This window comes from Chiloscyllium plagiosum, unplaced genomic scaffold (assembly GCF_037043375.1).
Source record: "Chiloscyllium plagiosum isolate Xiang-an unplaced genomic scaffold, Cpla_swu_hap1 HiC_scaffold_9, whole genome shotgun sequence".
NCBI classification, from domain to species: Eukaryota; Metazoa; Chordata; class Chondrichthyes; order Orectolobiformes; family Hemiscylliidae; genus Chiloscyllium; species Chiloscyllium plagiosum.
In genome coordinates this window covers 52,568,220-52,581,407 of record NW_028270147.1, presented here as the reverse complement: position 1 = coordinate 52,581,407, position 13,188 = coordinate 52,568,220, and the positions used below count along the sequence as shown (strand labels likewise).

Below are 13,188 nucleotides of genomic sequence, written 5' to 3'. Positions count from 1 at the left end.
TAATGTCTGAGTATTTTTATTTTTCACAAGGGCACAGCTCAATATGACATTTCTTGAGAAAATAGCATGAATTCACAATGAAGAATATGCAGATTTTTTTTCTCTGACTGTACAGACTTGCTGTGTTTGAAACCATCTTGTGAAGGGGCGTGGGGGGGGAGGTGGGGGGGGGGGGGGGGTTTATCCTCTCTTGCTTTGCACAAAGCCCCCTCGTACGAGCTGTTGATTGGCATTCTAGTGTGTGGAATTTGCCAAATAGGCGGGCTCATGCTGGCTACACCACATGCAAAGGGTTGGGGACGGAGAGTGAAGAGATCTGCTTTTTTTAAAGCTGGCGAAGGTTAATGAAAGCACCCATGCTTTAGTCGAGGGAACCTTCTCTTTACTGTTTTGGGAAAGCTCTTCATAAACAAACCGAGCACACGCAGGGAGTGTCTTGAATATTGGCAAGTGTTTTGGACGTTACCTACATGGGTGCTTTCAGTTACGCTGTCGGCATCTTTCTGACTGTTCTACACAAAGAATACTCACTGTACATGGCATAAATTTTTCTAAGTCAAGCTTCAAACAAAATACTGCGCTGGTTGGACTATACAATGGTATTGAATTAAATCTATTATTTCAATGAAATGTGTCTTGATTTTTAATTTTTATTATGTATTTGCCCAATAGGAAAATAATTCTGATAAAGGTTGAATGCAATGCTACTTCTTTTGTTAAAACTTCATTTTTGCTTATTCTTTCTCCCTTGGTTTTTTCCCCCGACAGGATGAATTCCATCCCTTCATTGAAGCACTTCTGCCCCATGTCCGAGCCTTTGCATACACATGGTTCAACTTGCAAGCCCGAAAACGAAAATACTTCAAGAAGCATGAGAAGCGCATGTCAAAGGAGGAAGAGAGAGCGGTGAAGGATGAACTCCTGAGTGAAAAACAAGAAGTGAAGCAGAAATGGGCATCCAGGCTTCTGGCAAAGCTGCGCAAAGACATCCGACCTGAGTATCGAGAGGATTTTGTGCTCTCAGTCACTGGGAAGAAACCTTCTTGCTGTGTGCTTTCAAACCCAGACCAGAAAGGCAAGATGCGGCGAATTGACTGTCTGCGTCAAGCAGACAAGGTCTGGAGGCTGGACCTGGTTATGGTGATTTTATTCAAAGGTGTTCCGCTCGAAAGTACTGATGGTGAACGACTCGTAAAGTCCTCGCAGTGCTCTAACCCTGGGCTGTGCGTACAGCCACATCATATAGGAGTTTCTGTTAAGGAACTCGATTTATATTTGGCGTACTTTGCGCAGGCAGCGGGTAAGTGCATTTTTCAGAAGTGTTCTTAGAATTTTATTTATAAAGATAAACTTGATCTTCATTCTTGTGAAATGGTTGTGTTGCATGTGTCCTCACCTAAAACCTAACCTCATGTAATGGTTGTTTTGTGTGTATACCTTTTCTGTAAATGTAACTTCCTACTGCATGCTCCTATAGACCCTGTCTTGTTGTAAAGTGCAATCTAAAGTTGATAAAAAATATGATTTTAAACAGGAATTTTGTTTTTTGTTTTATGTAATAATCGCAATTGGTCATTGCAGGCCAGATCTGAAAGCAGCTTTTAAACTTTCAGTTGTGTTTCTCGTGCCCTTCACCATATAATTTTCCTTTAGGATCAAATCAGCATTCTCTCTTTCTTTCCCCCCCACCTCACAGCCTGCGATGGAAGATGAAAATCCCCACAGGAAGTATATTTTGTTTGTGTTAAAAAATATCCCTGCATTTTTGGTGGGATTGTGCTAACATACACAACAAAGGATATACAACTGAAAAAGCCCAATCATTGGTTTAAATGTTGGGGTCAGCTATTGCCCCAGAGTGTTGGTTCAAAAGTTGTGCCAACTTGGGTATAGCAGTGGCAACCTGCAAAAAAGGAACTAAGAGTTTTATTGCTGTAAATTGTCTGCAGCCCAAGTGAAGTGTCAAACTCTGGATTCTACACATTACTTACAGAGACAAAGTAATCCAGAATGTGGCATTCTCCACTGGCTTTTGTCATAGAGATCTTGTGTTCTTTTTCAAATCTGTTTGTATTTGCAGGTACCTTGTGTGAATGCAGGTTGTGGTCATTGCACAAAATAAAGGCAGGAAACAATTCAGCTGTTCATTTAAGGTCTTAGTGTCTTTGTCACTTTTAACATGGACCAATGTTGTAAATGCCTTGCATTTATTTCTGTTGCAACCGTATCAGTGCAAATCACTGATCTTCATAATATCAAGTATTTTGGAAAAGCACTGAGTGAGCTTTAATCTTCACACTATTTTAAAATATTCATTTCCAGTTTGATAACTTTCTATTTTCAGAAACATTTTGCATTTAAGAATTCGCTTTTTGATTGTTACAGCCACCAATGGAACTTTTGTTTATTCTAAGCCAGCAACAATTTGAAGGGTTAGAAACTCGAATCAGTTTTGTGACCATTGATTTTGGAAATAACAGAGATAACCGCTAAAGGTTGACGTGCCAAAACAGTCAAAATATTTTGGAAAATAAGTTCTATTACATTCTCCCTATTGCATTATAGTTGTTATTAAAACTATGTAATGGACGAATAGACCAGGATCAAACACACAGAATAAAAATGTTCACTAAAATAAGTGGAATGAAATGTATGCAGTACATTTTAAATAGTTTGTATTTTAAAATTGGGTGCTTACTGAAAGTTATGTGCAAAAAATATATTGGATCTTGTTTGGCCTGCTTGGAAGGTTCAGGAGTTTTCAATGGACTGAGCAGCTGCCAGTGTTGGCAGAAAGCATGAACTCTAAAAAGTGCTTTGTCCGACATGCCAAAGCCAACATGGGAATACGTGGCCACTTTTTTTTTCGCTGACGCTCTGCTCTTTCCTGTAGCCTGATCGTAAGCGCCATGTTTTAGGGAGTAGCGATTGTATCGCTGATAGATTTTAAAAATTAAATTCAACAATTTTCTCTTAAAATTAAAACGAGGTGCATTCAGTTCTGAAATTTAGTGTAGATAATTGAATTTTTCAACAAGTGCTAAATGCAACGACTGGTTAAATAACCTCTCTCAATCTTTTGTCTAAATAAATTTAAATAATAATTCGGCAGTGGTTCAGCCTTTTGAAAATGACCCAAAGCTGTGTAAAAACCAAAGTAGCTAATGATGGATGATAAGCAACAATTTAGAGTGTGAAAATATTTTACTCAGCATATTACTAATAGACCTACTATAGTTGTTAAAAACTGATTTAGCAATTTCTGGAAAGTAACCAGGTATTTCTGGTATATTGAAGATATGCATATTTTTTAAAAATATGTGCAACTCTGATCTTTTAATTTGTTTTGATTTTTGTTGACTGTTTGCTCATACTGTAACACTTTTTAACTAAAGAATTTGTTTGGACGTGAAATCAGGGGTTGTTTGCTTTTCAGTTGATTTAACTTAGAATAATCCAGACAGCCATAGCATGGTAAACACTAGTGACTAGTTTCATGTCACCTGTCCTGAGGTTCTATTTGTTTGGTATGTTAGAGGTTTCGTTATAGACCAGCAGGACAATTTCAAAATCCTATTCAAGAGCCCATTCCCTTTGTGGAAGAAGTGTGGAAATAAAGTAATGACTGCAGCGCATACACTAGGGAATAAACATTCTACATTTTTTTTATGTAGTTTAGATTATTTTAGAATTGTTGAGGTGTTTGGTGAAGTTGTGTGGGTTATAATTGAAAATTAGCAGTAATGTTATAAATCAGTCTGTAGATGAAACTGGCCATTGTGATATTGCAGAGCAGTTGATAGCTGAGAACATTATAATCATTAAATGCATTTTACTATGACTAAAAGAATTCTGATTTTAAAAGGATGACCAATAAAATATAACATAGTGTTTGCTAAGTTCTTAATCGTGAATAATTTTTGAGAATGCCTTTCTAGTAAAATGATAGAATTCAAATGTAGATTAAACAGTCCTAAATGATCCAGTTAGCTTTTTATTTTGTTTGCTGTTTAACAGACAAGTTCTTTTTACCCATTGATTCGCTCTGTCAGTCCAATGCCTCACACAGCCATCAAGTGACAACCAAGAATGATACTGCATTGACGAGGGCAAACTTTCTTTTGAAGAAGTGTGAGGCACAATCTAATTTATAGCCTGTATGATTAGCAACTGACCCCAGTCAGAATGGCATCAGTTCAGGCACGTGTAAGGGTCATGACTTAAGTTGTTTAGGTCATGACCTCAGCCACCAGGCATTTGACCTCTTAGATAAATGGTGATCTTTGCTTATTAGTGAGCACTCATGCGAGTGCTGTCTTCAGCTTGTCAGTATTGTTGTGACCCACTGCCTATGCAAACAGTTTGTGGAAAGGGGAACTGGGTTGAAATAGAGCTCAAGAGTTAAGGGAATCCTTCCTTCATAGTCAAATTTAAATGGAACATGAGTTTAGATGCAGTATCGTCTGGTTTTCATTGAGAAGCTCCCTTTAAAGATTTCTTTTCACCTCTTTTTACCAACAAGCAGAATAAAAACAACCTAAGGTAAAGGTGCGTTTTCACCTGCCTGTAAAAATGATTAAAACAATGCGATCATCAAATGTGGACTGCATATTTTGATTATAACTCATTTTACTGGGGTGTTTAGTTTGGAATCTGATAATGTTGCTCTGTATCCCTTATACCCCGATCAAATTCTTCACCGTGACGACCACAGTAAGATCTGTTAAGTGGAACAAAAGATGAACAAAGAGTTGCATAAATCAACTAGTTTAATTAAATAACTTTTTTTTAACTGAACCTGTTAATGGTTCTGTTGTACATTTTTTTTAACAGGACACAGATGTGTTCCTCATTTCTTTAGTTATTTCTGAAAAATAAATGTCAGCCAAAAGTTTCTGATGGGTATTAACTTATGGTAAATATAACTCACTGCCACCTGTGTTAAAACGAGCTAAGCAGAAAAGTTTGACTCTTATATTCAGATGGAACGTAGACATAATTTCTAGATAGACCTGATTCGGCTTTCTGCATTCACAAATACCATTCTTATGGTACACAGACGTTCATGCCAATGAAGTATTGCACGACCAAAGATATCGCTGTCAGGGTTACAGAATATGGGACTATCAAAATCAAGATGACAGTGAGATCTCTGCTCAACTATTTACACAATTCATATATGCATATATACTTTTTTATATATATACTTTTATATCTTGTTTAACATCTGTTCTGAACATGTTCATTGTTAGTACACACTACACATCTAAGGAAAAGGAGTACCAGTAGTTTAGGTTTAATTTATTTATGTATAATTTGTGGAATAGACTGCCTGTGCAAACAGGTAATATGTAAAATAAAATTAAGAAAGAAAGAATTGGAAAACCATTTGGGAGAACTGACTAAGTGACACTTATTTGTATTTGGAATAAGGTAGATATACATCAGAGGTTTTTTTTCTAGTCCTGTACTTTCAAGAATTCCTTGGAGTGTGATTGTAAATAGTTTCACAGTTAAAACTGTAATAATACAATTGCATCATTTATGAAATTAAGAAACCGTTGCTCTAATTTTATCTCAATTTATCTTTTTATTTGATTTGATATATAATTAATATTCCAGTCTTTCAATAATTCAATATTTTAAAATTGCGTTGACATATTTCTTGGGATAAACACTGCAAACTTAAACATGTCAGACTTTAAAATTATTACGTACAATTGATATGACTTCAGAAAATTGCAATGATGGAGAACATTTTGATTTTTTTTAAAACCCACAAATAGAAATTGCTAGACTCCCTAAAGATCCTTAGTCTGTAAGCCATCACCAGCCACAGGTTTTATCTAGTGGTAACAAAGCCTTAAATATCACAAGGGTAATTTCCACCACTTCTGCAAGACAGCAGTTTTACATTTCCTTTTCTTTCCGTGCCATGATGAATAACAATAATTTTCAGCTATTTAGGGTGAGTGTGGTAGAAACCACAATCTTTGTTGTGGTCAGTGCAGTACACAGCAGGGCTAAATGTTTCACTTGGTTGAAGTCTTGGCTTCACTGCTGGGAGACCCCAGTGATTTGGAATGGTACATGTTTTCAAATCGGCACTAATCCACTTCTGCTGCTTGTTAGTGACTAGATGTCATAGTTTGGTTTTGTAAGCTAATACTGTTAATGTCAGGTTTTCAATAAAAGCATTCTTTAAACTTCAGCAATTGCATATTTTTACCAGTTGTAATTATGCAAACTTCTTTTTCAAAAGTTCAGCATTCTTTTCAAATTTGACTGAATTAGTTTTTGAAATGTTTGTCCTTCAGGAAAGGATGAGATGTGTGAAAAGTGACATGTTTAATAGATTAGGTTTGTTTTATAGTTTGTAAAGTTCCATCAGTGTAGTCAAACAAAAAGGTATGGTTGTCTTGCTTAACAGACTAATTTATTTTCCTTTCCTTTTTATTGAGTCTATATGCTTGTGTGTGTGTGTTTGTTTATCTGTGTTAGGGGCTGGTGGGCGCATAGGTGTTAATTGAACAAATGGTGCAGATGCTTCTTTCAATATAAGTTCCTTGGCATTGAACTCTGTCCTGAAAGGTAGGTTGTGCCAAACTGTCCTATATCCAACATGTTGAAATTTCATTCACCTGACACACCTGCTGCTGCTTTAGGCTGACCCACTTTCTGATGATTATCTCTGGCGAGTCTACTCCCACACAGAGCAGTTAATTTGGAAATTCTCTTGCTGGATTAAAAAAAACTGTTAGAATGAACAAAAAAGAGCAAGAAAGAGAAAGTGAGAAATTGCATTGCGACTTTTTTTGTGACTGTATCACTTTAGTTTTTCCAATATCTATTGTTATTCAAACTAATAAAGGTCTAAATTCCTGAAGAAGGGCTTATGCCCGAAACGTCGATTCTCCTGTTCCCTGGATGCTGCCTGACCTGCTGCGCTTTTCCAGCAACACATTTCCAGCTCTGATCTCCAGCATCTGCAGACCTCACTTTCTCCTCTAAATACCTGAGCCCATCCTTTCTTTAAAAGAAACTAAACAAAGATTCTTTAGCAAAACCTCCTTTTAATGTTTTTTCAAATACGTTTTATGGGCCAGTAAAATACAGTTTTGCAATGATCTGCTTTGATTGGCTTTTATTACAAGTCTTGAGAACTCTGTAAAGTGTGTCTACACGATGGCTCACTAATATTAAATGTATTCCTTGTAAGATTGCAAATTGGATACTGTTTCTTTTTATAGAGTTAAAATGTCCACTCTCTGTCTTTTCATGGACTGCAAGTACTTTTTCGACAAAATATCCCTGATTCTTCTTAATTTAAAGCCAGATCAAAATCTTGTTTTGTGATTGAGCCCCTTCCCCAGAGATGAGATATTTAAAGAGATGGTTTCCCCATTGCTGTCTTTCTTATAGGTTACATTGTTTAAAAAGAATCATAATTAATGCTCAACATTGTTTTTTGATTATATAGTTTTTAAATATAGTTTTCAAAAAAATGTCTCCTACTACAAGTTGGTACATTGTTGTGAAGGTTTTGACTGTAACAACTGCCAATTGGCAATCAATTATACCCATTCAAATAGTTAAAACAAGTCACAACAGTAAATAATTATTTTCTGGTTAAAGATCATTGATGCCATATTAAATGCTGCAAGTTTACATTTTTGTCTTATGAAGGCAGTAGTTAAAATAAAAATTATAGTAGTGGGAACCACATTCTTGTTTCCTTTAAAATTGGTAAGTTGCAGTGAAATCTACTTGCATTGGCAATCCTGCCTTTACACTTTTCAATGGCGAATACGCTGCCAATGTTGTTTTAAAACTCCCTCAATCTTTTCCTGGCAAACAAAAGTTTGAGGGTAGCCTTGCTGTAAATGCTGGCGAGAACAATATGGTTTAAAGCTATTGGATTTGCTAAATGTCGACACACCTAGGAGGAAAAAATACAGCAATAATCAGTATTTAGAATCACTCCATGAAACAAGTACACTGTAATTAAATAGCAGAACTACATGAAAGAAAGGACAATTTGTACATCTGTCCAAGCAGACGTAAGTTTTACTAACGCGCTGTGTCAAATAAAGTCGTTCAAGGATTCATGTATCAAGTTTTCAGTTTCCCTATGTCACTAAAGCTTTTAAAGCACCGTATAGCATAGTTATTAAACTGGAACTTATTTTCACTTTGCTACAATGTTCGTGCTCCTTTTTTTGTTTACTATTTTTTTTCCATCAATCCAATTATACCCTGATTGCCGCCATCATCATCTAGTGTTGCTTTCTCCAGTTGTTTGTATGAAGCATTTAGGGCTCCGAACATTTCCACGGTCACTATAAATGTTCCTTCGCATTTAGCTGGTGGGAAATGAATTCTGCTTGTCTCCACCCCACATCGCTAGTTCCGTATGCCCCACTTTTATTGCACGGGGAGACCCGTTTCTGTTAGTTGCTCCATCTTGTGGACTAACAAACAACAAGCAATAAAATTTACGCTAATGAGGATTACGGGAAGTTTTAAAATGTATATCCACCCTCTTAACATCAGAAATGGATCCTTGTTTCATCCCTAACCATTTCTTTTTCTCTAACAAATGAGGCTATTTCCAAGACTGGCCAATACAGAAATTAAGGAGTTTTTCCTTAGCAGTTTCAAACTTTTAGGCCACATCTGTGGTTTTTAAAATAGTTAATTAACAGTCCGCTCCATTCACTTGTCCAAAGAAGCCATATTGAATGTTTTGAAATGTCAGAGGTTGGTAAGGGTTAAGCAGTGGACATTGGAAACATTTAAGTAGGGAAAAATTAGCAAGTCTCCAGATTGATGGGTGTAACAGATAGGGTAATGGTGATGTTGAAGGCGTGCATTGTTGAAAGGTACAACTAAAGTTTGCTGTGTCTATTCATTAAATTTGGAACGCTTTTCAGGGGTCTGCTGGTGTACTGAGGCCAAGCTGTTGGCATTTCAATCTGAACCTCCAGAAACTGGAGATGGAAATCACTCTCTCGCTGATACCTGATAAGGTTCACTTAAAAATAAGTCAACTTGGCCCCAGTGGGAATGATGTAGAAAAGTACCCTTGGTGCTTGAACAAGCACAATATTTCTTGAACAAGAATTTTTACTAACTACATGGCCCTTTTCAAAAAGGAATGAAGTTTAGCTTTTGTCTTAGCTTAGCGCCAGCTCTCCCAATTCTCATTATGAGGTACACAGGTTTATGACCAAATTTATGCAAATGATGAAAAGAATTACTCTGGTGACAAACCGCAAGAGCTTTATTGAACAGCTGTGTGATTGTGCTTGTTTTTTTCAATGTCCCTCAACACCAGGAGTGCTTCCAGTCTTCAGCTGCTAAATGCTACTGTTGCTGATTATTCCTGCATAGCAAAAAACCTATGGAGTGTAGTCATTGCAAGTGCTCTTTGTAGTCATAAAGATGTGGGTAGGATGAAAGTAATACTTTTTTGTTAGCCATTGTCTTCTGTGGTTAAATCTAAGCTTTTGAAGTATGCAGGCCTGCTGCCGTGGCTTTCGGTGTTTCATAGTGGTTTGCTTCAGAGCAGGCTATTAAAATAACTTTGACATTTCACAATTGGCTGTGTGAAATTGAAGTATATCTTGATTGCTTTTTGGTTCTGAATGCAGTCTGGACCAAAGTTGCAAACATTTGATCTGAGAGCTAATATTTAGTGGTTTTTCAGCCACATGGAAGTTTGGTAGCGTTTTAGACTGTTTCCTTCTCTAAGGATGATGATACAAATCGGACATGTGAAGTACCATACATTGCAAATTTCATAGAGAAATGCTGTCCTTGCTGATGACCATCATGCCCCCTTGGCACTACTCCAGTGTATTCGGAGCAAATATTTGAAGTTACAACAAAAAGAAATCACTGCGGTATTGAAATAGAGTGTAAACTCTGGTGGTAGTGAAAACTGGAATACAAAATGGGCAAAAACTAAGTTGTAGAATAATTGTTAGGGCACTGCATGCAGAGTGATGGCTAGAATTTGGTACCTTCTATAACAGCAACATTTCTTTCTGATGTTTTGGCCAAAAATGTTAATGCCCAAACAAAATAGCAGAAGCACTATCTAGACAATGGGTTGAAAGAAAAGAAATTTGAGCTGATTCAGTGTTATGAGAGGAAATGTTTTATAACTATATTTTCTAGAGCCTTCAAACAGAACCTTTTTAAATTGGTTACTTAAATTCTTTATGACACTGCTTTTCATTTTATTGCTTTGTCCAAGTCTCTTGCCTCCCACCTCTTGATACGTTCTCCTTCTCTTACGATTTGTTGTAAAAGATGTAAGTTTGAACGAGCTGTAATTAGTACTACATATTGCATCTTTGGAAACGGATGTCTGTGAACTTTCTGGTTATTGTGTAGACAGATTGGCATCACTGATTACTCACAATTTAACAGCATCTTTTCAGTTCAGAAAACTTGCTGTTTCTTTTGATCATTAATAAAACATTATTTTGTCAATATTTTTCAGTTTCTTCCATCTGTATTGCATTCTAACCAGTTGGGTCCGTGTAGTGAATGTTTTGGTTGATCTAGAGTAGTTGAAACACAGCTATTAAAATCCATAAGCTGATTGTTCCACAAGAATGGCCAATATCACAGTTCACAACAATGATGGTTCTTGTTTTTCATAATGAATGCTTCAAAAATGTTTCCAGAAGAGAGATAAAATGTTAAGAAAATTGTCTTTACTCCTGTGGGAATGTATACTCTTGAAAGATATTTTGTTGTTTGTTACCTAAAGAAATGCAAATGAGGATTGGTATGGTTTACTAAAGGGCTCATTTACTTATTTATTTATTTTAGCAACATAGAATTACTGATGTCTGGTCTAGATTAGATTCTCACTGATTGTTCATGAGCCATACACCCCCTTTTACAGCCTTGAAGAATTTCACCAAATTTAATTCATTTGCTCCTCAGAAGACAATGGAAACCTTTGCATGCTTGACTAGTTCTTCTATCACTCAATCAAATTTTTTTTATAGCATTCATTAGGAGTCTGTCCCCATAATACCTTCCCAAATAATGCAAGGATTTATTATCTCTCTCCTTGCTATCATCTTCTGGTGCACCATATAGGGACATCTGGGCCAAAAATCAGCGCTGGACTAAATTTTTTTTTTAAAAATAACAATTTTGTTAGTGGGTCAGTGGAAGCAGTTTGGGAACCAGTGCCAGTTTGTATTTTAGGAGTTAATTTGTACTTAACTAATGAAAGAAATTTGTTGTGACAATTAGTTCAAAAATCCACTCAAATTGGTGAAAATACTGTTTCTATTTAGTGAATAATAAATTAATTGAGTCTATGCAAGAAATTTTGCTTAAAGCATTTCTAAATATTCACATTTCTGTACAAGAGTATCTTTAAAGAAAGAAATAAGAAATTTGTTCTGTCATCAAAAATGTAATGTGAAATGCATTATAACATTAACCCTAAAATTGTGTTTTAGAAAGAACTATTTAAGGTGCTTAAATATTCAAGGCTGTGATTAATTTGCCTTTTTAAGTCATAATTCTTGTGGTCTTATAATTGAAGGAGCATTAGAATTTGACATCCATCCCCACAGGTATTGGGATATAAGCAGGAGCAGGCACTGATAGCGCAGGTCACTTTAAATTTCTGAAACTAACAAACATTCTATGTCATCAGTTCCTTCAGCTAATGGGTTAACGACTGGATTGTTTGCTGTTAGTCTGAATATTTTTATTATCAATGATATAAAAGCAAAATACTGCAGATATTAGAAATCTGAAATAAGAATAAAGAACTGGAGAAACTTAGCAGATCCGGTAGCACCTGTGGGGAGAGGAACAAAGTTAACTTTTGACTGAAATCAACACCTGCCCCCCCCCCACAAAAAAGATATGCCCAGGCCATGAACATAAAAGCCTCCATTTTCCAATGGCATGCAGTTCTAAAGCGTCATTCTGGATATAAAACACTAACTCTGTTCTCTCTCCACAAATGCTGCTTAATCTGCTGAGCTTCTCCCGCACTTTGTTTTTATTTCAGATTTATAAATATGCAGCATTTTGCTGGTTTACTGTTTTGTCTTTAATCTCTAGGAAAATTTAATTTTATTAATGTTGCAAAACTTGTCATTTTGCAATTTTTAACTTACCTAAAGCCTTTCGTTCCCCTCACCCGTAGCATGTGAGTCGTTATTCCCAAACAATGTACCGCAAAGTTCTTCATTAACATTTAATTCATTAATAAGTAGGGAGCAAAGATCATAGACATCAAAAATTTTCAAACAAAGATTAACAAATGAGCCAGACATGGATTTAGTCATTATTTCCTGTTGATATTCTAAGAAAAGAAATAGGGGATTTCTATGAGAACTAAGATACTTCTTGTTTCATTCATTCATGAGATGTGGTACCAATGGCTAGGCCAGCATTTATTGTCATCTCCAATTGCCCAGAGGGCAGTTAAGAACCAACTACATTACTGTGGGTCTGGAGTCAGATGTAGATCAGCCCAGGTAAGGACAGCAGATTTCCTGCTCTAAAGGATGCTAGTTTTTTTCACAATCTTCGACGTAGGTTCTGTAATCATCATGAAACTCTTAATTCCAGACTTTTTTTGAATTCTAATTCGACCATCTACCATGGAAGGATTCAAATCTACATCCCAGGACTTTACCTGAGTCTCTGGATTAATTGTCAGCTGCTAACACTAATGGCTATTACCTCCTCCACTGAGCCAAAACGATATTACATCTTTAATATAAACCCACCATTTTCAAAACATATCAATGCCCGTCTAAATTAAAGTGTTCACCAACGACACTAGCCTTAGTAGGACATTAGGTAAGGAGTTGTGGAATGTACAACTGTACATAATAAATTAGCTGGAAAGAAAAGACCCAAGTGTGTATGAGTCAACATTGTAAAAGCAGCAATGTGGTTTGACCACCTAGTGATTACTAAGAATTGAGTTTGCCAGGATGACCGCTTACATTTTTCCGACTAACTTTCATTTTTATTAATGCCTCAGTAACCCTGGGTTGCTGCAACAATTTTGAAAACAAATGCTCAGAGCCCACATTTTGCAATCTTTGAAGTCTGTGTACCATGTTAATTTGTACCTGACATTAAATGAATAGTTATTTACCCTGATTGTTACTTGTTTTATTATTTCAT

At 36.2% G+C, this 13,188-nt stretch overlaps 1 protein-coding gene and 1 long non-coding RNA gene across 13 annotated transcripts in view; one reads left to right on the top strand and one right to left on the bottom strand.

Moving 5' to 3' along the window:
* nfia (nuclear factor I/A) overlaps nucleotides 1–13,188 on the top strand; it is a 732,109-nt gene that overhangs the window by 251,404 nt on the left and 467,517 nt on the right. For 11 of the 12 annotated variants that reach the window (XM_043699269.2, XM_043699272.2, XM_043699263.2 and 8 more), the window contains exon 2: nucleotides 769–1,300. In XM_043699269.2, coding sequence (XP_043555204.1) covers nucleotides 769–1,300 — 532 coding nt within the window. Of the gene's footprint in view, nucleotides 1–339; nucleotides 600–768; nucleotides 1,301–13,188 lie in introns of those variants that run through there. The other variant, XM_043699268.2, reaches the window with a different exon arrangement.
* LOC148149144 (uncharacterized) overlaps nucleotides 7,857–13,188 on the bottom strand; it is a 48,288-nt gene continuing 42,956 nt past the window's right edge. The window contains exon 3 of the long non-coding RNA XR_015758157.1: nucleotides 7,857–7,939. This is a non-coding gene — a long non-coding RNA (uncharacterized LOC148149144). The remainder of the gene's footprint in view (nucleotides 7,940–13,188) is intronic.